Raw genomic sequence first — 25,099 nt, 5'->3', positions numbered from 1 at the left:
CAATGAGAGAGGGAAAACAGGCAGAGGGAGTGGGACAGGGAGAAGCAGGCTTCCCGCGGAGCAGGGAGCTCAATCCCAGGACCCTGGGATCTCAACCTGAACCGAAGGCAGACGTTTAACAACTGAGCCACTTCAGCACCCCAATGATTTCACTTTCTTACCCTAGATTGTAAACAATTAAGGTCCAGTCTGATAAGCATTTTGAGTGGGAAAGTGTTAGGTTCCTGTGGAAACAGAAGCAGAGTCTCTATCTTAGGCTTGTTGAGCGATCTCCCTCCTGTAAGGCTTTAAGGCTTCCTGGAGAAAGTGTTATCTTCAGTAAGAGCAAATTAAATTTCAATTTAATTTTCAATTAAAGACCAGAATGAGGGTGGGAGAAAAAGCCCGGAAGTGAAAAAGTGTGATAAAACCCGAGACTGGAAATAAATTCAATTGGACTGGAGAATGCAAAGCATCATTCCAATTTAATTTTAATGCATAGTACTTGTCACTTTCTGATCATTTCTCATTTACTTATTTGTCTGTTCTTCCATCCCCATTTGCTCACACAGAAGCCCTAAATTGCTGATTCCTCATTGCCAGGTACATATGAGTGTTCACCTTTACTGAGGGCCTGCCATGGGTCAGATCCTGTAATAAGTGCTTTGCTCATGGCCACCCAAACCCCCTTCCTTCCCCAACCCCTACCTCCATCCTCCTCCCCAAGCAGACAAAATTTACTTCTTCAGAGTTGGCTCAAATGCTCCCCTCTCTGTGAAACCTCCCCATCTCTTTACCCAACCCTTACTCTCAGATTACTTCTTTCAGGGTCCTCCCCCTCTTTGGTCTCTCTTTGCAGCATCAACTTAATTCTGGTTCTTTCCCCCATTCTCAAATTCTAAATCACAGGAAGACAGTGATTTTTTATGTCTCTGTAAGGCTCTCAACACTTTAGACAGGATTTTATACACAAAACGGGGCTCAAAAATATTTTGAATAAATGAATCCTTCTTCCCTTCCTACAGTCCTGAGAGCAATCTTTTAAACCTTCAAGTCTGATATCACAGACCTATTTAACCCTGTTGAAGGCCACTATTCATCTCAGACTAGGATTCTAATTCCTAAGCACCTGCTCACTTCAGGGCCCTTTGTGAACTTGCTCCCACCCACCTCTCCAGTCACAACCCTCTGCATCTCTTCTAATAAAACTTGTCTGCGTAGGGTGACTGCACAAGGAGCTGTACTGATTCATGTTACTAGGCTTCCCACCGCCCCCCCCACACCTCCCCAGGCTTTTATTTCAACTACTCCCTCTACCTGGAATGCCCTTTCCATTTTCCTTGCCTGGCTCAGTTCAGGCATGATCTTCTCAAGCAAATTTTCCTTTTCCTTTTTTATTTATTTTATTTTTTTATTTTTAAAGTAGGCTTCATGCCCAGTGTGAAGCTCAATGCCAGGCTTGAACTCACAACCATGAGATCAAGACCTATGCTGAGATGGAGTTAGATGCGCTTACCCCATTGGGTTACCCAGGCACCCCAAGTTTTCCTTTGAATACAGATCCCATTAAGAACTTTAAAAAGGTAGTAAGTGAAGTTTATGGTGCACCCCTCCATTTAAGTGATTAAAAAAAGCAGGAAATGTAATTTTAAATGGCACACACCTTACACGTAAGCTAGATTTAGAATACGGTCTATGATTTTCTCTCCAGCTCCCTCTCTCTGCATGTACCCACTTTGTAGATACCCTAACAGTGTATTGGATAACTCCATGGCCGGATTCTCAGGTTGGGTCAATGCTCATTTTCTCCACTCTCCAGGCACCGGTTTGTCTAAAACTACCTTGAGCAAATTCCAGGTTTGCCTTTCACACTAAGGTGTAAGCCCCGGAGCTGGCGCAAATGCCGTCTTTGACCATGGAGCGGGCCCCCAGTCAGCTCCCTAGCCGACCCGATCCGTATCTTTTTTAAGGAGTAGTTCTTTCCTCACCCAGGAAATTCAACTGGCTCGCACCTATCAACGGCGGGCACTGGGGAAAAAAGTGAAATATCAGCCCGCCGTGAAAGTCAGTAAAAGGAGATTCTCCAAATTCTAAGACCCTACACGTGAGAGGACCAAGTGAAACACCCACGAAACCCAGCGAACTGGTCTAGGTCCGGGAAACTACTGCCACCGGAAGTCACGTGGCACAGCTCCGCCGGAATTCCCTATCTCGGCAGTCGACTATTCAGTCTTGCAGGCGCCTCTGGCGGGCTCCACTGAGATCCACTTTTTCGGTGCTCGACTCGCCCGTGCTGCTGCGGCCGCCGAAGGAGGGGCAAAGCTCAAGATGGCGGACAAAACGCCAGGCGGATCTCAGAAGGCCAGTTCGAAGGTAATTTCTTAGAGGACTTCGTAAGTCAGTGAGTTTATCACTGTCATCTGGGGCCTACAGGCGCTTCTGGCCAGCGGGAGGAGATCAGGGTGGGATTCCATGTTCTGGTCACGACGGTAGGCCCGGGGCCCGACGCACTGTGGTGCGCAGGTTGAGAGGCCTGTGTCTCCCTTTAGTCCGAGCCTGAATTCGGCTCGAGACTGGCGGGCCCGGGGTGGGTGGCCTGATTAGTTCGGCCTGCGTTTGGCATTGGAGTGAAGTCAGGGATTTAGATTGAGGTTTGAAGCCCTGAAAACGCGCCCCTGTATTTGCTTGTTGATCTCTGAGGCCGCCGGACAGCACTTGGGAGAGGCGGGAATCGCTTCCCAGTGTTTTAAGTGTTTGCCTCTCTTTCCTCGGTTCTTTGGTTTTAGATCTCACACGCTTCCGGTGTCCCTATGTTTCCCTCTTGCCCTCCGGGGAGTAAATAACATCTAGGGCTGCAAGTTGTGAGGGGAGGACCAATGGTGGAGGGACGCGGGATGGGAAGTGCAGAGGCGGGAGCAGCTCTCCTTTGCAGAGCAGCATCACCAAGGTTATTGCTACGCTCTACACGTGGTCTTACCTCACTTAAGAGGAAGTATAAAATGAGCACTTTTTTTTTTTTTTTGAGTGTTCGTTTTCAAGGACTAGGGTCTCCTGCATCTCCATGTTGTGTGTTCCACTGAAAAGAGAACTTCCAAAGACTTGGAAGTCACTCAAGATTGTTAAATTAATTTCGAGTTAACAGGGAACCGTGTGCACGTATTGTGAAACCACTGAGCTGTAGAAGTAGTTTAACAGTAGTTAGGTGGTGGTTAGCATCAGGTCTTAGTTGCCATCTTGGGCCAGTCATTTAATCTTTTTTTTTTTTTTTTAACTTCTAGTTTCTCATCTTGAACACGATATTAAAAGTAATAGGTACTGCCCGAAGTAGTTATTAAGCTTTTTATGCTAATGCAAGAAGTTGTGTAACACTTAAAGGTTTTAGGGACTGTTACATCTTGTAGAGTGTATGATTATAAATCGTTTATTAGGAAGTTTAGGGTGGACAGGGCGAGTCCTGCGATTAGTTTGTTCTGAGAAACAACCCATTTTATATTTGTTTTATGTCTAATCACAACCCATTTTATATTTGGTTTATGTCTAATAAATCATAATATTTATGATATTTTGTGAATGATGTTCATAATTAGTTTGTAATTAGTAATGTCTTTCCCCCTCATCCTTTAATTTCGTAGAAACTGGTGTAGAGGGCCAGTTTTGGCTGTTTTTACATCCTACTTTTACTCCTTGTCAGTTTCTTCCCTCTCCAGTATGGTTCCGTTGGTGTTGAGCGGAATGGTTGGGTGCATCGCTCAGGTGACTACCTCACAGAGCCACAAAAACAGCCCTGCTTGCTGCTGTTAGGGAACTGTTGATAATGCTACTACACCCTTAATTTTCGCAAAAGTTTCACAGCTTTAGTTTCTTTCAAAGTAATATTTTAAGTATCTCCCACTTGACTCCTTGGATACATGGAAAACATTTCAATGTATATGTTCAGGTTTCCTTCTAAAATACTATTTCTCATGGTTTTGTGTAGCTGTTCCTATAAGTAAATTGTTGGATCTTCCAGTAATAAATTTTTCAGTTTATATATTGCTTTAGATTATCATCCGTTCATGCTATTAAGAGATTCCTTACTGATGTCTGTAAGAGGAATCAGAGTATCTCAGGACTCAAATGATATTGATGTGATTTTCTTCATTAATATGGAAAGCTGCATGATACAGTTAAAGATTATAGATTTTGATGACAAAAGACATTTGGATTCAAATCCTGATTTGGTAATTGATTATATTTGTGGTAATAAGGCAGATTGCTTAAACTCTCAAACCTAGGTTTTCTCATTTGTAATATGGGTGTAATCTCTTTTTTATAGGGTTTATGTAAGGATTAAATGAATAAATGTCTATGAAGTACATAATAAATCTTTGTTCCTTTTCCCTCTCCTTTTTGTCCTTACAGGAATTAAAAAGTACTAACTTTTCAAAATGTTGGATAAATTCTAATCCTAAGGTGTAGAATCTAAGTCATCAGCTATCATATAATGACTGCCCACATTGCTGCTTTGTTTCTCACGCAAGTCCAGAATTTATCAGAGAGAGTATCAGATCTTTTTGGCTAATACTGCAATATTTGGAATTTCTAGCCTTTGATCTTTGTGGTTTGATTTTCTTTCCTCTGGGAGATCAGATGAGTGATGTCTTCTGTAGTACAGATGGAATGAACAGATTCTTTTGTTTCATGCCCACTCTTCTTTGGTAGTTAAATTCCCATTGATATAGGTTGGGATGCTTGTTAATCGTATTTCTGCACATTGAGGAAAATGTTAATTTAAAAATGTACAAGAGAATGTAATGTACAGCATGGTGACTATAGTTAATACTGTATTGCATATTTGAAAGTTGCTAAGAGAGTTGATGTTGAAAGCTCTCATCACAAGAAAAAAATTTCTGCATAGTGAAATATGTTAACTAGGCTTACTGTGGTCATCATTTCATAATATATACAGATACTAAATCATGTGGTGTACCTGAGACTAATATAATTTTGTCGATTGTACTTCAATAAAAATAAATTAAAAATAAAATGTTCAGTATTCAGGATTTCTTTATTGATAATGGCAAAATTATTTGATGTGTCTTAATTGTAATTATTTTCTACGCATTTGTTTATTACCAGATTAAAGTATTGCTTTAGAATAGGAGAGGGCTGTTGGTGCCGTGTTGTAGCATTGATTTTGGGAGGAGAATAATTGTTTCCTTAGAAAATTGTTAAACATATTTCCTTAGAATTTAATTTATAAAGATTAGTTTATTATTTTGATTTTAAGAATTTTGTTTACTGGCACAGCAAAATGAGGATATGAAGCGAATGTGGTATTTTCTTTCTTTTTACGTTTTCTATGTGGGATATACTGTGATTGTAATATGTCCTGTTATTTCTCTCTGTGACATTTTTTTTGCCATATTGTCAGAAATTGGGATAGGTATATGAACAGGTAGAAGATACTGCTGGCTTCCTTAGACATTTAGTGCTGAATTGGTTAGGGAACTGTTTTGATTGCTGATTAATGAAAGTATTTCACTTCTAAGCAATAAGTAAAATGAGGATACATTCAAGGCTTCTGATCCTTAGGTATTTATTACTGCTTGTGTATATTCTTTTGATGGTACCTAAAGATACATAAGATTTAAATATGGTAAAATACTCTATTTTTAAAATTAATTTTAATTTTATTTTATTTTGGGGGGGGGCAATAAAGCAAGGTTTATTGAGCGACAGCTGAGCGGTAGTACAAAGCTCCCAAGGAGGGAGGGGACCCGAGATGGTTGCCCTAAATATGGTAAAGTACTCTAAATGAAACAAATCTTGAAAATTAGGTTCTTCATGGCTTGCTAGTTTTCGTTTAGATTAAAAGTTTGTTATGGTATGATTGTAATTTTATCTTAAAATATAAGGTAGATAGTTTTGTGGGTGGAAGGTTGTTTTTTTGGGTAAGTTGAATTATGAACTTCTGTTTTCTTGATTGGTACTCGTTTAGAGTATTTACAGCACTGGTGCTTGAATGTAACTTCTTTTTTTTTTTTTTAAAAGATTTTATTTATTTGACAGAGACACAGCGAGAGAGGGAACACAGAAGTGGTGGGAGAGGGAGTAGCAGGCTTCCTGCTGATCAGGGAGCCCAATGGAGGGCTCCATCCCAGGACCCTGGGGTCATGACCTGAGCCTAAGGCAAACACTTAAGGACTGAGCCACCCAGGCACCTCTTGAATGTGACTCTGATACGGTTTTTAAAAATTCCCATCTTACTAAATTAATTGTTTTCTGAAAGTCCAGTTTTTCTTTTTTTATTCCTGAAGATTTTTTTCTTCCCGGAAACTAAATCCATGGAACATTCTCCTTTGCCTTAGTGGCATATGAAAGAGGGGTTCATTTGGTGTGCATGTTGAAGACTGCTGCCTCTCTACCACTTTTTCACAAAGAGCATTGTTTTTTAAAAATAAAATAAAAACTTGGCTACAGGAGATTAAACTAGAAAACATTAATATTACAAGTAACTTGCCTCATACTATTTTAAGTAGTTTTAATATTGCAGATCAGACATATGTTAGATATTGTGCTGAAATAATTTTTCAAAAAGCAAGATGCGTTTGTCAGTAGCACTCAAGGCTGTTTGATACTGTTAGCTGTCTCTACCTTCAGGAGTTAAATTTTTTCACTAGAATTTCCTCAGTTTAGATTAACTATGGGATATTCAAATGTACTTGCAACTTTTCATGTATTGGTCGTGTTTTGAATATAACTTTAGAGGTCATTTCGGGTTTTTATTTAACTTTATGTTACATAGTGCATGTCTTAGTGATCTATAAAGTTTTTTTTTGAGAGGCAACCCTTGGTTTGCCTTGGAGAGTCATATTAAAGTAGATGGCTGCCACTTGTTAGTGAGTGGGCAGCAAAGTATGTTGATAGTGGAGTGTAACAATTTTGTTGAGTAGCACTTGTTCTAGTAGGTAAAGTCAACCAATATATAGAGGCTCCATCACTTGGCAGATCTTGTGCTTGACTTTGAGGAAGAAAATATTAAATCAAACTATACAAATTGGGGAGTGTGCTGTCTAGTGGAAGAAAAGTCAACAGATTATAGCACAAAGTAGAGGTATCTAAAAGTTTTAGAGAGAAGTGACAGCTGGTTAAATGGAGGGTGGGAAGGAGAAGGCTTCAAGAATAGAGGAATTTGGGTGCCTGGGTGACTCCGTTGGTTAAATGGCTTGCTTCGGCTCGGGTCATGATCCCCGGGTCCTGGGATCCAGCCTCGCCTTCGGCCGGGGGGGTGGGGGGGGTCTCTGCTCAGCGGAGAGCCTGCTTTTCCCTCTCCCTCTGCCTGCCTCTCTGCCTACTTGTACTCTCTTTCTATCTGTCTGTCAAAAAAAAAGAGGAATTTGAGTGCTCAACAATGAGCAGAGGTTTGAAGGATAGAAATAGGGATATAAAAAGAGATGGGTGAGGTAAAGAAAAATAAATCTGGGAAATGGATTAGTAAGTGATCTCATTTAGTCAGTGCATAGAGTACTTGCATAGGGAATACAAGTTGCTGAGATGGAAAGATAAGTTTGAGATAAATTGTGGAGATTTTAAATGCTGTGGAGTAAAATTAGAGAGCCATGGAAAATTTGAGGCAGGAAAGTCCTTAAGGAAAGAATTCTTGGGGTTATACTTCAGGAAGAATTTGGGAGTGAGGAGGACCACTTGGAAGATTATTGCAGTGCTCCAGATAAATATTGAGGATTGTTGCAGAAATCTCACCTCAGATCTTCTCTGGGAAGCTTTCTTAATTTCTTCCCCACTCCCATTAAGATTTGCCTTTCCCCTCTTCTCTAGTGACCATTGTTTTACTTGACTCTTTTATTAGCTCTTAAAGGCAGGAGGTATGTCTTATTTTACTTTATATCTCTAATGTAAGTCATAGTGCCAGTAAATGGTTGAATTAAGGGAAGAGCTGGATCACAGTCGTGTCTTTAGAAGAGAAGAGTCCCTAGAAGAGCCGTATTAGAGGCGGGATGAACAGAATTTGACTTATGTCGTTCTGAGGGGCTACAGGGGTCCAGGATGATCTATAAAGCTGTTGCTGGCTAACACTTATTGAGTAGTTATTATGTGCTAGACACTTTTCTAAGTGCTTTACCTGTTTCTGTCCTTCACAATAATCCTATAGGCAGGGTGCTATTCAGCTTTACAGATGAAGGAAATAGGGCCAAGTTTACAAAACTGGTAAGTGCTAAAACCAGGAAGTGTGATTCCAGAATCTGTGCTCTTAAAAACATTTTACTCCTTCCATATTATGAGTGAGTGAGAGCTACAATCCACTGTCAGAAATAAAGTCAATGGGAGAAGCTTTTGGAAGGAATTTTAAATATGTTGAGTTTGAGGAGCTTGCAGATATTCGGGTGAAGATGTTCAGGAGATAGTTTGAAAGCAGATTAGAACCTAGGAGAGGGACTAAGGTTCAAAATAAAGAATTAGAAGTCATCTCAGTAAAATAAAGGTGTTGATGTGCTTCCTGTGGGAGAGATTGTTAGACTTGTGGACATGTAAATTGATGCTTTAGAGGACACTACATCTCTACTGTCTGCTTTTTCTATCCTGAGATAAATTTGTCTTGTGTCTTCTACTACTTTTTTTTTTTTTTTAAAGATTTTTATTTATTTGAGAGAGAGACAGTGAGAGAGAGCATCAGAGGGGAGAAGGTCAGAGGAAGACGCAGACTCCCTGCAGAGCTAGGAGCCAGATGCAGGACTTGTTCCCAGGACTCCGGGATCATGACCTGAGCTGAAGACAGTAGCTTAACTAATTGAGCCATCCAGGTGCCTCTTGTGTCTGCTTCTTATTGTTCTAAGCTTCCCTTAATTTTGCGGATTCATTTCTTTTGGATCTTTTCTTATGGATGAAGAATTGTGCTCTAGACTTCAAAAGATCTGAAAGCATCATTAATTTGTTGTTCTTCAGTTAAAAAAATGTAAAAACCAAACCCAAGACAAATAATACAGTCAGTTCTAGGTTAGGAAGAGGGAGAGGTTCAGCTTCTGAAGTGGCGTTACATTTACTGTTTACTTGGACCATTGGTTTTGGAAGTTGGTTATTTTAAAAATCTTAGTACTGTTTTCATCTCTCTAACTCTTAAGCTTAAAGAGTTCTGTTTTAAACGCTGTGTAATTAATTATAGCTGCTAATCAGTGGAAAATGTCTGGTTTGTAGTAAATGTGACCAAGGCCATCTTAGGTTAATTGAAATCAGCTGTGCATCTTCATAAGCTATCCTGTTTTATTTGTATTTATTTTTCTAAAGATTTTATTTATTTATTTGACAGGCAGAGATCATAAGTAGGCAGAGAGGCAGGCAGAGAGAGAGGGGGAAGCAGGCTCCCTGCCAAGCAGGGAGCCAGATGTGGGGCTCGATCCCAGGACCCTGAGATCGTGACCTGAGCTGAAGACAGAGGCTTTAACCCACTGAGCCACCCAGGTGCCCCCTGTTATTTTTAAATCCTAGAAATGATGATTTGGATATGGTGACCTAGAAGATCAAAGAAAGACCAGCACTGTTTTAGCTGCTCTTGCAGGCTTATTCTTCTGGGTGAACTTTAGAATTATTTTTGGAAATCCCTGTGCCCCCTTGCAAAGATTCTCCTTTGGGGTATCAAGCTGTTGAATGAAATCGCATTAAATATATAAATAAATTTGGGTATAATTGACATTGTCTTAATAATGGGTTTTCCCATCCGTAGTATGATGGGTCTTTTCAAAAGGTGACTTGAATAACTGAATCCTTCTGTAAAGTTTGTGTTTTCTTCACCCGGATTGTATATATTTTTTTTGTTGGTTTCTAGATGTTTTATACTTCTTGTGACTATTGCAATTAGGGTATCATTTTTGTTACTTAGCAGGTTTGTACTAGTATATTGGCAAGCAGTTGATTTTTTTTTTTCTCAATCTGTTCAGCGTCTTGACTGAATTTTTTTTCTTTTTTAAAAGTAGTTATTCTCTTGGATTTTCTAATTTCTAAGTGTGTGCAGATAGACACATTTCAGACTGTTTCAGAGTGTTTCAGAGAATCAAATTTAAATATTAAACAATTTCTTCTTGGGTTAGATGTGAGGAGAAAGTAAGTGAGGAAGCATACAATAAAGTTGGATATAGAAAAAGATAGATAGAAAGAATAGTGATGGAAGGTATCTCAGTGCTTGGTTGTCTTGAGTTTATTTTGCTTAGGGCCCAGCACAGTGGAGTTCAGAGGAACAAATTGATTCAGAGTGAAAATCTGACCAGCTGTTCTTAGCCTTAAGTTTAGAGAAGGTAAGTAAAGCAGTATTGTGCAGAATTACATGAGTTTTGCTATATTTGGTCTTTTATATATCTTACAAATCTTCAATTTTCTTTTAAAAATTAATATAATCTTTTATGCATTTTATTTGAAATCTAAAACTTGGAGCTAGGGTCAGATATTTGTGGTGTTAAGATTCTTGGTTTCACTTTTAATATTTGACTATACATAAAAATAAGTAAAATCTCACTACCCAATACTTTGCAAAATAAAAACAACTCAATGACAGTTAAATTCTGGAACTCCCAAGTAAAAATTTTAGACAGATGCCACATGTTATTTAGTTAATAGTCTTTCAGCTTGGCTTCTTCGTCTGCATAGTGAAAAAACAAAATATTGCATGCCATATGTAATTTGATCTGTAGATCAGTTAAGAAAAAATAAGATGAGATTTTAACAGTTGACATTGTTGGAAAGTGCCATTATTTGAAGAGTGAACTTTTTCTGTCCAATAGTCAGCAGTAATGGCATGCTGAATTAGAAGCAGTCTCCTTAAAACAACGTGTAAATGGTAGCCAGCAGTGGATTTGATAAAAAGCCTTTTCTTTCTCTTGAACTATTTCTGCAGTAGCATTTCTACCTTTTACATTAAGGGTTTATGTGTGGATTTTCTTGTTACTAGAATCTGTTTCTTATATGACTGGGTAGTTGGAGGAAGGAGGGGAAGTTTCTTTGCTGTATAACAAGAAGTTGCTACTCTGTCAGTGTTGTGGCAGTAAACAGTGTATCTTAGGACTTGGAAAGAGCTTTTGCACGAAAATCTGTCATAAAAATAGTGGTTAAATTTCCAGATTACAGTTTAAAAAGTTGATTCCTCAAATACCTCCCACTCTCATTTATATCATGTTTTGGCACATAGGCATTCTGAATTTTAAAAAATTGACTTGCACATTTATTTTAGATCACAATCTTTTTCTAAGTTCTAGATTTCCTTTGTCTGGTTTTATTAGCTGAGGAGAAATTGCTTTGAGTTTGGGAAGATTAAGTTGTATAACTTGAGATATACTTGTTTTGTTAGCACAATAGATTTTTAGATCATTTAAATATTGACTTTTTAATAATTGCAGACCAGATCATCAGATGTTCATTCATCTGGATCTTCAGATGCACACGTGAGTATAAAAGGCAATCTGTGTCTTCTTTTTTTTAAAGCATTCATTTAAGTAATCTGTACAACCATTGTGGGGCTCCAACTCATGTCCCCCAGATCAAGAGGTGTATGCTACCTGGACTGAGCCAGCCAGACACCTTTCGTTTTTTCTCTAACATTTAATTTCTCTCTGTATCTCTACATTTATGATTTTACTTGCTAAATAAATACTATTATATTGTCTCTGTTTTCTATCATGTTTTTAGCTAGGTGCCCTCTTTTTTTGTGTGTGTTCTATTTGTGTAAGTTTGCCCCCTCAGACCATATTAGTAACCAAGTATGTATGTATCTTTGTTTTTTTATTGTGCTTATAAAGTTCTGTACATATACAAGTGTGTATACTTGTACATTGGTTATGGTTTGCGATATATGTACTCATTCTTTTTTCACTGCACGATATACCTGTTGGAAATCCCTCAACAGTTAAGGCTCTAATATAGTCTTTCTGCTGGCATTGTAATATTCCATAGGGAGAAGTACACATGATTTTTTAAGTTGTATCTCTTTTGATGGGCATATACTTACTTAAAGCTTTTTGACATTTGAACAGTTCTTCAATAAACATTCCTTTGCATGTTATTAAAGCAGTGCCCAAAGTATGGCTTTCAGACTCTTGGGGGTTACTGAGAATTTTTCATGGGTTTTGTGAGTTCAGCTATTTTATAATAATAAAAAGACATTTGCCTGTTTCATCAGGTTGACATTTGCATTTGTGGTGAAAAGGCAATCTATGGGTAAACTGTTGGCATCTGACATGAATCAAGCCAGTGTTGTCAAAATGTGTTAATCAGTCATTGTGTTCTTCCACACCTGGCACAGTAAAAATAAAAATATTCTAGTTTCACTTAAAAATGTTCTTGGTGAAGCAGTAACCGGTATTAATGCTTAATTTTATCCTGTGTGTGGGTCTTTTTAATGTTTTGTGTGATGAAATGGGAAGTACATATAAGGCACTACTTCTTCTCAAAGCATATTTGTCTTGAGGAAAGGTGCTTGGTGGATTTTTTAAGTTGAGAAATGAAAACGCCCCTGTTTGGCTGGCATACCATTTTTACTTGAAGAAACAACTGACAGACTGGTAAATCAGACGGGTATTTGGCAGATGTTCTTTTAAAAATGAAGGAAACAGACCTGTTACTTCAAAGAACAATTATTTGTTACTGATAAGAAATTTGAGCTTTCAAGTATAAGTTAGAATTATTAAAAACTTTACTTGTACTGAATAACTTTTCTGATGAAATCATTGGTGATATTAAGGGATGAGAGTTTTGAGAGTGTATAGTGAAATTTGTCACTATTTGGACATTTGGTTTGTTTGTGATTTTAGTACTACATAAGTGATTTTAAAAACTTGTTTTACTTTTCCTGAAGATGGATGCATCTGGACCCTCAGATAGTGACATGCCAAGTCGGACACGACCTAAGAGCCCAAGAAAACATAATTATAGAAATGAGAGTACCCGTGAAAGCCTTTGTGATTCTCCTCATCAGAATCTCTCAAGAGTGAGTGTTGGTAAAGATAAGAAAGGATTAATGATTTTAATCTGTCCTTGATAGAACTTGGTGATTGGTATTTTGGTTTTGCACTGTTTCTTTCATCATGTACTATTTGAAAATAGCATTCTTTTTTGTATTTGGGTTACTGATAAACTCAAGTTCATGTAAGGAAATTTTTTTTTTTTAAACTTTTATCTATTTATTTGACACAGAGAGAGAGATCACAAGCAGTCAGAGAGGCAGGCAGAAAGAGAGGGAAACAGGCTCCCTGCTGAGCAGAGAGCCTGATATGGGGCTGGATCCCAGGACTGTGAAATCATGACCTGAGCTGAAGGCAGAGGCTTAACCCATTGAGCCATCCAGGCGCACCCCCCTTTTTTTGTTTATATATGAGATAGGATTCTTGAAAAATTTAAAATTGTATTTAAAAACCAAGGAGTGGGATGCCTGGGTGGCTCAGTCGGTTAGGCCACTGCCTTCTATTCAGGCCATGATCCCAGGGTCCTGGGATCGAGTTCCGAATGGGTCTCCTTGCTCTGCGAGGAGCCTGCTTCTCTCTCGGCTCTGCCTGCCACCGTGCCTGCTTGTGTGTATGCGCTCTCTCTCTCTCTCGTTCTGTCTGACAAATAAATAAATAAATAAAATCTTAAAAAAACAAACAAACGTTAAAATATTAAAAAAAAAATAAAAACCAAGGAGTGTTTTGGATATAAAATGGTTAATGCTCAGATTTATTGTTCCTCCCTTAGACCAAACATTCACTGAACCAAGTACCACATGCCAGTCACTAGAAATAAATAAATCGGTAAAACGCAGTTCTTGCTCTTAGAGAGCTTATAGTCTCACTGTGGGATTTAAAGAGGGACAGGTACTATTCAGTATGGTTAGTATGGTGCCCAGGGCAGTATGAGAACCCAGGGAAGAAGCTTCTTTACTACGTGTATCTGCAAAGGGTTCTCATGCTCTTTTAGTCTTTTTTCTTTTTCATATACTTGTTCTTGTTGTGATTAAATTTGGGGAATTAATAAATTAATAAAAATTAAATTTGGAAATATAAAGAAGGCAGTTATCACCAGCCAGTATTAACATTGATAGCACTTTATTTTTATGGTTTAATATTCTAAGCATAAATATATTTTTACTTTGCTGAGATCCATTTTACAGGAATACATTTTATTTATTTATTTATTTTTAAAAGATTTTATTTATTTATTTGACAGAGATCACAAGTAGGCATAGAGGCAGATGGAGAGAGGCAGAGGGAGAATCAGGCTCCCTGCTGAGCAGAGAGTCCGATGCAGGGCTCGATCCCAGGATCCTGAGACTATGACCCGAGCCGGAGGCAGAGACCCAACCCACTGAGCCACAAAGGCACCCCAGGAATACATTTTCAAATACTCTTTAAAAAAAAAAAATACTCTTTTCAGTTCTAATTTTTTTAATTTTAGCAAAAATTCTTTGAAACTTTTTAATGGATGATTACATTTCTTTATGTAGACATTCCATAATTTCCTTAACCATTTTTCTCTTTGGTGTGTAAGTTTACCTCTTAGAATATAGATAAATAAAATTTGAGCCCTTCTGATTTTGTTTTGTAAAACTATGTTTTTCATTGAATTTATATGTAATATTACCATTTGCTTAAAGATGCTGAATGATAAACATTTTTCTTTCTACTTTGGAGAAAAATTTTACTTTGAATCTATTCGTGAAACCTCATTTTGGGTTATAAACTTTTATTTTTTCAAAATAATTTTCTTTAAAATAATTTGTAGCAGTGTTAGTCTTCTGTTCTGCTTCTCTCAGGGGCAAGCCTATTTAAAAAGCAGGGGACTGATAAAACCTGATTTTTATTTGGTTACCTTCTTTTTTTGGTAGGCAAGAGCAAAACCTTTGGATTTCAACTACAGATTAATATTTTAGGGTTTATCTAATAGACATTACTCTCAAGTTTATGAATCAAAATCTAACATTTAAATGAATAACTGAACAACTAAAGATCTATGGATGATTTTACTTCTGCTGAAACCTGAAATATTACTATTATGTTCATAAACATCAGTATTGTTGATGAAGAGTTAATTTACTGAATTATTGAAGGAAGTGATGTGATTTGTGGTACCTGAAATGGAGGTTATAGATGGCATTTAGATTCCTGCTACTGAACTTGGAAATAAATGCTATTTGAATGTCTGTTTTCCATCACTGCTTCTTTTGCCCAGAACCATCTGTACTTTTTCTCAAGTGCTTTTATTCTTGCTGCTGGCAAGTTGGTTGAATGAGTTCTAAACCTTGGCATCTCTCTCTCTGCTTTTTAACCTTTTTTATAAAGATAATGGTTTTTGTATGTTATCGGCCTTCAGCTAGCAAATGAAGACATTCTTTAAGGAGTATTTAGAATCAAGCCCAAGGTAGGCACTTGATGCTTAAGAGTAGCCTCAGTTTTTCTGCTTTACAGTGAAATTTCTTTTTAAAAGTCATCTACGCTGAAGACTTGGTTATCATTTGAGCTGTACCAGTTAATAGATAGTATTAAGTATAATAGTTATTAAGTATTAATAGATAGTATTAAGAATGTGTATGTAAAGGTATGCTTTTTATTTCTTTTCATAGCCTCTTCTAGAAAACAAACTTAAAGCCTTCAGTATTGGAAAAATGAGTACGGCTAAGCGAACTTTAAGTAAGAAGGAGCAAGAAGAATTAAAGAAAAAGGTAATGTTTAAATTGTATTTTCAGTTGTCTTTGGAAATGTGTTCTGTACTGCATGGACAGTAGAGAAATGGCTTTTGTTCTTTTTTTTTTTTTTTAGAGATTTAATTTATTTATTTGAAAGAGAGATTACAAGTAGGCAGAGAGAGGGGGTAAGCAGGCTCCCCGTTGAGCAGAGAGACCGATGCGGGGCTCAATCCCAGGACCCTGAGATCATGACCTGAGCGGAAGCCAGAGGCTTAACCCACTGAGCTACCCAGGTGCCCATTTTCAAAGGTTCTTGACCAGGGTATTCTCAGCTCCCAACACTAAGTCAAAACACAAGGTACATTTTGAGGAGTCCAGTTTGTATCCCTGTCCCTTCCGCTGTCTCTTCTGTCTAAGATTTGGCTCTTTTCTGGTCTGTTCTTTTTGTATAAGTAAATGTGTGTAAATAGATACTGCACTCCTCTTTCTTAGGTGATCAATAATATGCTATATCCACTGTACTTTTCTCCATCTTGCTTTTTACACTTAACATTGTATCTCAGAGATTACTGCAGGTATAATGAAATATTCCTTGTGTTTTTAAATAGCTGTGTAGACAGTAATTTTTCACTAAAATTCTCTTAAGGGCATTTTTGTTTTGGTCTTTTGCCATTACAGATAGTGTTGTTAATGGATAGTGTTATGCACATGGGTTTTTTTTTTTTTTTTTTGCTAATTTGTCTTTGGGATATATTCCTGTAAGTGAGATTACAGGGTTGAATGGTAAATGCATAACTGTAGCTCCATTGGATATTGTCAAATTGCTCTCTATAAGGGCAGGGACATTTTGCATCTTTCTCAGTAATGTATGAGAGGTTGTTTCCCTATAGCCTTGCCACAGAGGATGTTTTTGAAGTTTTGGCAGTCTGCTCAGTGAAAAATGGTATCTCAGTGCAGTTTTAAATTTGCATTTCTTTTGTAAGTAAGGTTGAGCAGCTTTTGTGTTTGTTTCTGTGAGCTGTCTCCTTTTATGTAAACCAATCTTTAAATCAATGCACAGAAATCAGTTGCATTTCTCTATACCAACAAGAAGACAGAAGAAAGAGAAATTAAGGAGTCAATCCCATTTACAATTGCACACAAAACTATAAGATACCTAGGAATAAACCTAACCAAAGAGGCTAAGAATCTATACGCAGAAAACTATAAAGTACTCATGAAAGAAATTGAGGAAGACACAAAGAAACGGAAAAATGTCCCATGCTCATGGATTGGAAGAACAAATATTGTGAAAATGTCTAAGCTACTTAAAGCAGTCTACACATTTAATGCAATCCCTATCAAAATCCCACCCATTTTTTTCAAAGAAATGGAACAAATAATCCTAAAATTTATATGGAACCAGAAAAGACCTCGAATAGCCAAAGGAATATTGAAAAAGAAAGCCAAAGTTCGTGGCATCACAATTCCGGACTTCAAGCTCTATTACAAAGCTGTCATCATCAAGACAGCATGGTACTGGCACAAAAACAGGCACATAGATCAATGGAACAGAATAGAGAGCCCAGAAATAGACCCTCAACTCTATGGTCAACTAATCTTCGACAAAGCAGGAAAGAATGTCCAATGGAAAAAAGACAGCCTCTTCAATAAATGGTGCTGGGAAAATTGGACAGCCACATGCAGAAAAATGAAATTGGACCATTTCCTTACACCACACAGGAAAATAGACTCAAAATGGATGAAGGACCTCAATGTGAGAAAGGAATCCCTCAAAATCCTTGAGGAGAACACAGGCAGCAACCTCTTGAACCTCAGCCGCAGCAACATCATCTTAGGAACATCGCCAAAGGCAAGGGAAGCAAGGGCAAAAATGAACTATTGGGATTTCATCAAGATCAAAAGCTTTTGCACAGCAAAGGAAACAGTTAACAAAACCAAAAGACAGCTGACAGAATGGGAGAAGATATTTACAAATGACGTATCAGATAAAGGGCTAGTGTCCAAAATCTATAAGGAACTTAGCAAACTCAACACCCAAAGAACAGACAATCCAGTCAAGAAATGGGCAGATGACATGAACAGGCATTTCTGCAAAGAAGACATCCAGATGGCCAACAGACACATGAAAAAGTGCTCCACATCACTCAGCATCAGGGAAATACAAATCAAAACCACAATGAGATATCACCTCACACCAGTCAGAATGGCTAAAATTAACAAGTCAGGAAATGACAGATGCTGGCGAGGATGCGGAGAAAGGGGAACCCTCCTCCACTGTTGGTGGGAATGCAAGCTGGTGCAACCACTCTGGAAAACAGCATGGAGGTTCCTCAAAATGTTGAAAATAGAACTACCCTATGACCCAGCAATTGCACTACTGGGTATTTTCCCTAAAGATACAAACGTAGTGATCCGAAGGGGCATGTGCCCCCCAATGTTTATAGCAGCAATGTCTACAATAGCCAAACTATGGAAAGAACTTAGATGTCCATCAACAGATGAATGGGTAAAGAAGATGTGGTATATATATACACAATGGAATACTACGCAGCCATCAAAAGAAATGAAATCTTGCCATTTGCGATGACGTGGATGGAACTAGAGCGTATCATGCTTAGTGAAATAAGTCAATCGGAGAAAGACAACTATCATATGATTGCCCTGATATGAGGATGTGGAAATGCAACATGGGGGTTGGGGGGTAAGAGAAGAATAAATGAAACAAGATGGAGTTGGGAGGGAGACAAACCATAAGTGACTCTTAATCTCACAAAACAAACTGAGGGTTGCTAGGGGGAGGGGGGAGTGGGGTTATGGACATTGGGGAGGGTATGTGCTATGGCGAGTGCTGTGAAGTGTGTAAACCTGGTGATTCACAGACCTGTACCCCTGGGGATAAAAATACATTATATGTTTATAAAAAAAAATTATGTAAACCAATCTTTCTAGAATTTAATAGTACTCTGTTTTTTAAAGAAACTTTGTATATTAAGTATATTAACACTTTGTCTATGTATGACACAAGGTGCAGTGTTTTTTCCTAGTCAGTTGTCTTTTTATTTGCTTCTGGTGTTTTTTCCATGCAGAAACTGTTTATTGTTATGTAATCATATTTATCAATCTTCCCTTATGATTTCTAGTTTTCAGTGTTTTTCTTACTCCCAGCTTATAAAGGAATTTCCTCATGTGTTTTTTAATACTTCAGTAGTTTCTTTTTTTAAAGATTTTTATTTATTTATTTGTCAGAGAGAGAGCAAGAAAGAGAGCGAGCACAGGCAGGGAGAATGGCAGGCAGAGGGAGAAGCAGGCTCCTAGCTGAGCAAGGAGCCTGATGTGGGACTCGATCCCAGGACTCTTGGTCATGACCCCAGCCAAAGGCAGCTAGATGCTTAACCGATTGAGCCCCAGGCGTCCCTTAAAGAATTTCAGGTTAAAAAAATTAAGTTTGATTCATTTGCAGTTTCTCTTGGTATGTGATGTGAAGAATTGGTTCATTTTAATCTTTTTTTCAAATAGTTATCCCAACATCATTCATTGAAAAGTCGATCTATTCTCCATTGATTTGAGGTGCTTCTTTTATTGAATACTAAATTTCCAAGTGTTACTGGATTTACGTCTCTATTTTCTGTCTGTTCCATTGGCCTTTTATGCGTACATGTTTTGGGGACATTGTGAAGAGTTATAATTGAAATTGTTAAGGTTCTTTGGAGCTTTTTTCCTAATGCCAACTGTGGCGTTGCTGCTTCAACTTCTGATATTCATGTCTTTGGTTTGTGAAGGAAGTCTTTAGTATCACTGAATTAAATCATCATGCTTTGGAAACGTCAAAAACCTTAAAAGAGTAATATATTTTACATAGTTGTCCTATAGTTTGACTCTTGATGTCTCTAAACAAATTTACTTAGTGGGTCCTTTTCTAGTTCCACAAATTGCCAATAGAGGATCAAAGTCTCTCTTAGTTTCAAGGTTAATTAGTATCTAACATCTGCTAAGGATTAGATATTACCTGTTAGGACTGCCTAACCTGCTTTTCCCAGTGAAGGGAAAGATTTTGTTTATTTATTCCTTAATGAGTTTTGCCCTGTTTACAATAATATTTTTCATACGAAGTGGTATTAATATTTTCATCTGTTTTTAGGAAGATGAAAAGGCAGCTGCTGAGATTTATGAGGAATTTCTTGCCGCTTTTGAAGGAAGTGATGGTAATAAAGTGAAGACATTTGTGCGTGGAGGTGTTGTTAATGCAGCTAAAGGTTAGTGTGACTGTCATAGTCCTTGAGCAAATCCAAAATGTCTTAGTAGAATGACTGTAGGTAATTGTGAAAGATGCTTGTTGTCTTTTGAATTTCACATTTCCTTTCTATCAGCACCCTCTAGTGTTGAACTAATTATTAATTAGTAGGATAAGTGGCCAGATGTATATTAATGAGAAATTGGAGCGAGATAAGTTTTAAAGATAGTACCTTTCATTGTTGAATACAGCAAAACACTTTGCAAAAATTTTAATATATTTCAGTTTTATTATAAAATGATTAAATTAGTATTTTTGAGAGTTAAGGTGGTAATATGAATTTAACTTCGTATTTTGTCAGTAGTGATATATCTTAGTGCTTAAAGCATTTTACTAATTTCTGTTTATTTTTAAAAATAAATAATATGAAATTATTTTTGAAAATTAGTCTTGAAACTTAACTATTTTAAATTTCAGAAGAACATGAAACAGATGAAAAAAGAGGTAAAATTTATAAGCCCTCTTCAAGATTTGCAGATCAAAAAAATCCTCCAAATCAGTCATCCAATGAAAGACCACCGTCTCTTCTTGTGATAGAAACCAAAAAACCTGTAAGTCATACCCAGATAAGTGACTTTTTATGTTCAGAGATGATACTGCCAATGATATTTCAGTACATCCACTGTAAGCAGGACTTTGGTTTCTTGTTTTTAATTATTTTGGGAGTAGATATTGAGTTTTGGTGTTTAATCTTCCTAGAGAATTGATAGTAAGTTAGAGTACAGCATGTAGACAGTATTCTTTTCATGTTCTTTGAGCAGTGAACCTCTGGTATTTTAGTCATAATAAGTAAGAGGTTGATTATATTTTAGGTATAAATGTAATGGGATTGTCTTTTTAAGCAGTTCTGAACTGAGGTATTTAAATAAAATCAGCATGTGTAGTGGCAGTTATCTTGGAAGACTACATGTATTCCAATGTATCTTTTGCCTAGAACAGTTTTGGAATTAGTGTCAACTAATGGTACTTTCTTTTAAATATTGTCAGTGTTAGAAAATGGTGGGGATTTTTCATGGGGGGTTAGAAGGTAGATGTGAGTCATGTCATTTGGAGCCACATTTGGTGAAGAAATATGATTACACTGAATGGTGAGACTGACTTTTCTTTTGTGACTTAAAATAGCTCTGAAAGTAGTGGAAAAAAGCAGTTTTATTGGGATGTAATTCACATACCATAAAATTTACTCTTAAAGTACAATTATTTTTTCAGTTGTATTCACAGTTGTGCAACAATCACTAATCTCTAATTTCAGAATGTTTTTATTATCCCAGAAAGAAACGTTACAACTATTTTTAGTTATCCCTTACCTCTGACAACCACTTATCTACTTTTTGTCTGTTTGAATTTGCATATTTGGGACATTTCATGCAGATGGAATCATATAACATGTGGCCTTCTGTTTCTGACTTCTTAGCATAATATTTCAAGGTTCATCTGTATTCTAGCATATAGTAGTACTTCATTCTTTTTCATAGACGAATAATACTCTGTTTTATGGGTATAGCACATACTGTTTATCCATTTATCACTTGACATTTGGGTTGTCTCCACTTTTTAGCCATTATGAGTAATGTTGCTGTAAACATTTGTGCGTAGGCCTTTTTTGTGGACGTATGTGTTCAGTTCTCTTACATATACCTAGAAGTGGAATTGCTGGGTCAAATGGTCGACTATTTGTTGAACCTTTTGAGAAACTGCCAAAACTCATTTCCAAATTAGCTGTACCATTTTACAGTCCCGTTAGCATCGTTATGAGGGTTCTAATTTTTACATGTCTTTACCAACACTTGTTAAAATTGTGTGTTTTTAAAATTTTAGTCATCTTAGTGGGTATGAATTTGTACCTAATTGTGGTCTTGATTTGTAGTTCCCTAATGATGTCAGACATTTTTTTAATGTGTTTATCATCCATTTGTAGTCTTCTGTGAAGAAATGTCTTTCAGATCCTTGGCCCATTTTTTAGTTGGGCTATTTGTTGTCTTTTCTGTTGCATTTTATACTTCTAGAGTCAAGTCTCTTATCAGCTATATGATTTGCACATGTTTTCTCCCATTCTGTGAGTTGTCTTTGTCCTTTATTGATAGTATCTTTTGAAACACAAAAGTTTTTAATTGTGATGAAGTTGAGTTTATCAGTTTTTTTCTTATGTCAGGTGTGCTTTTGATGTCATATCTAAGAAACCATTGCCCCTTTCAAAGTCATGAAGAGTTATTCCTATGTTTTTCTCTTAGAGTTTTATAGTTTTCGTGCTTAAATTTAAGTGTGTGAATCATTTGAGTTAATTTTTGTGTGTAGTGTGGAGAAGGGTTCCAACTTCAGTTTTTCTTGCATGTGGATATTCAATTGTTCTCACACTGTTTCTGGGGAAAAAAAATTTTGCTGTTTTTCCCTATTCAATTATTTTGGCACTTCTAAGAAACGGATCTCAAAACCAGTTTTAAAAGAGGCATTCCAAGATGTTACTGATTATTTTAATATTTCATGGTCCTTCTAAGGTGACTGTTTTGAAGAAGTGTGTATTTCCGATGGTTGCTCATGGCAGTCACTTGGCAGTTGTTACTTTATGTTCTTTAGTTTTGCTCCCTCTAACAATATTGAGGCCTAAGTATCACAGGCGTTTGGGAGATAAAGTTTGTGGCTCCTTTAAGACTACTGGTTGTCATTTTCTTTAGTTGCCTTAATAATCGAATTGGTAATTTCTTTTTTTTTTTAAAGATTTTATTTATATATTTGACAGACAGAGATCACAAGTAGGCAGGGAGGCAGGTAGAGAGAGAGTGGGGGAAGCAGGCTCCCTGCTGAGCAGAGAGCCCGATATGGGGCTTGATCCCAGGACCCTGGGATCATGACCTGGGCTGAAGGCAGAGGCTTTAACCCACTGAGCCACCCAGGCACCCCGAATTGTTAATTTCTTAATTGAAGAGAAAAGGAAGTACAGTGAGAACAGAGACATTCTTTTTAATTTCAATAATTGGAACATAATTGGTACTCAAAAATTATTTAAAATGATCTGATTATTGAACCATTAGTTTTGTTTGACCATGTTTTGTTTGAAGTATAACTTGTCATATCCTTCATAGCCACTGAAGAAAGGGGAGAAAGAAAAGAAAAAAAGCAATTTGGAACTCTTCAAAGAAGAATTGAAACAGTAAGTTTTATAGTGTGGAGAATGGCTGTCATAGGTATATTGAGCTGATACTTAGAGATGCAGGTATGAAGAATGTAGAGTACCAGTTAGTTATCACTAAAGGCCTTAATCTATGATGAGGTTGTTTTAGAAATTATAGTGATTTCTTTTTTTAGGGTATGTTTGAAAATAATTAGCATTTCATCCAGCATCTAGGTTGGTAGCATAATATGGATGCAATTCAATTGATTTATCTAATGTCCGGAGTCCTGTTTGCAGTGGAACAATGCGGTTACTGAGATGGCGGTGAGGAGTGAGCAGACTTGACCAAGAAAGGACAAATTCAGTTTGTTTTAATGTTTTATTGTTGAATTTTCTTCTCACCTTAGAAGTGAGCTTTATATTCTAATGCTTGCATGACATACCAGAAATTTGCTTATGACTGTTAATAGCTGAGGGACTCTTTCATCTTGGTTATTGGTACGGGCATTTAATTACTCAAAAGTATTTCAAGTTATATGGACAGTACCTGGATAAGTTGTATTCTTAATAAATGGGCATGAATAACTTTTGCCTCATTATTAGTGATTATAAATGTTTTCAACAGAATTCAGGAAGAGCGTGATGAGAGACATAAAACAAAAGGCAGGTTAAGCCGATTTGAGCCACCTCAGTCAGATTCTGATGGTCAGCGTCGTTCTAGTAAGTGGCATTTATTTTAATGTTTATATTTGTGATTAACTATTCTAAAAACTAAGACTTGTTTGCTTTTCCCTCTTTTAAAGTGGATGCGCCTTCAAGAAGAAATAGATCATCTGGTGGTAATACAGTTTTTTGCTTTTTTAATTAATAGAAATTGTCCAAACCTTGTATTTTGCAGGTTATAATTTTTTTTAATCCCTCTTTGTCCTAGTTCTTGATGATTATGCACCTGGCTCACATGATGTAGGAGATCCAAGCACTACTAATTTATATCTTGGAAACATTAATCCACAGGTAATATTAAAAAAGTTAGATGAATGTTGGCTCATATTCTTTATAATTACGGAAGAAAACTACTTTGTCAGTAAAAAATAAAGTCAAGAATCTGAAGTAAGCAAGTTCGGTGAAACCTAAAGGCTACTGAAGTCTACAAAAGTGAGCCTTACTGGTGTGGACTGGTATTGTCTTGGTACAATTCTTAAGGGCTTATCTCCCCTTTCTGTAACTAGACTATCTGAATTTGAAATGTCTTACTGTATACTGATTTTATGTATCAAATCAGGATGTGACCAGTGGTGGACAGTGTTCTTTTGAGACTACCCTCTTATGCATAGCTTGCTTCCTTAATGGACGTCCTTTTTCTCTTTTCTCTTCATCGTAGCAAACTAGTAATTTGTACTTCTGTCTTTTATATTTGAATTCTTTTCCTTACTTCAGTGTTACTTGTGTTATGGGGAAAATGGTGGTGGTTATACATAGTATGCTCTTTTTAAAAATTATGTTTTTTTTCCCCCAAAGATTTGAGAGAGAGTATGTGTGCACGCATACACGTGCACACATGCAGTGGGGAGGGTCAGAGGCCGAGGGAGAAGCAGACTCCCTGGTGAGCAAGAAGTCCGACATAGGACTCCATCCCAGGACCCTGGGATCATGACCTGAGGCTGAAGGCAGATGCCCAACCACTGCTTTACCCAGGCACCCATAGTTATATATGTTTTGGACCTCATTGGGTATTTACTGCTTTCTCTTTTCTCTCTTCTTAATTACATTGGGTGCTGGGGGGGAAAAAGTGATTAGGTGCTTTTTTTTTTTTTCTTTCATCAGCAACATATACTTTCTCTTTGCCTTAATTGGGATAATCAGAGCTGACTGAAACAAACCACTGGTGAAGAACAGCTTATTTTAGATGCAGGATCTCAGAAGGAGCAGGAGGGGCTGTAGAGGGGTACTTTTTCTTTTGCCACCCAGCCTCTTCACCCTGAACACTTGTGTTTCTATTATGAAAATATTTGTGAATGTCCCCTGAGGGCAAGGTTTTTACCTATATAGGGTCCTAGTACTTGAATGGAAAATTGTAGCA

At 37.2% G+C, this 25,099-nt stretch overlaps 1 protein-coding gene across 3 annotated transcripts in view; it reads left to right on the top strand.

Annotated features, from left to right (window-relative positions):
- Window positions 1-2,244: 2,244 nt before the first annotated feature.
- LOC123939877 (U2 snRNP associated SURP domain containing) overlaps window positions 2,245-25,099 on the top strand; it is a 53,123-nt gene continuing 30,268 nt past the window's right edge. Inside the window, exons 1-10 of one of the 3 annotated variants that reach the window (XM_046001880.1) lie at window positions 2,245-2,352; window positions 11,361-11,405; window positions 12,815-12,946; window positions 15,554-15,652; window positions 19,758-19,872; window positions 20,328-20,461; window positions 22,991-23,058; window positions 23,645-23,739; window positions 23,823-23,855; window positions 23,951-24,033. In XM_046001880.1, coding sequence (XP_045857836.1) covers window positions 2,308-2,352; window positions 11,361-11,405; window positions 12,815-12,946; window positions 15,554-15,652; window positions 19,758-19,872; window positions 20,328-20,461; window positions 22,991-23,058; window positions 23,645-23,739; window positions 23,823-23,855; window positions 23,951-24,033 — 849 coding nt within the window. In that variant the 5' untranslated portion in view covers window positions 2,245-2,307. Of the gene's footprint in view, window positions 2,381-11,360; window positions 11,406-12,814; window positions 12,947-15,553; window positions 15,653-19,757; window positions 19,873-20,327; window positions 20,462-22,990; window positions 23,059-23,644; window positions 23,740-23,822; window positions 23,859-23,950; window positions 24,034-25,099 lie in introns of all 3 variants that reach the window. The other 2 variants (XM_046001879.1, XM_046001881.1) reach the window with 2 other exon arrangements.

The sequence above is a fragment of the Meles meles genome, chromosome 4 (assembly GCF_922984935.1).
Source record: "Meles meles chromosome 4, mMelMel3.1 paternal haplotype, whole genome shotgun sequence".
NCBI lineage: Eukaryota > Metazoa > Chordata > Mammalia > Carnivora > Mustelidae > Meles > Meles meles.
Note: the sequence above shows the minus strand (reverse complement) of the source record. Positions and strands in the feature narration are given on the sequence as shown.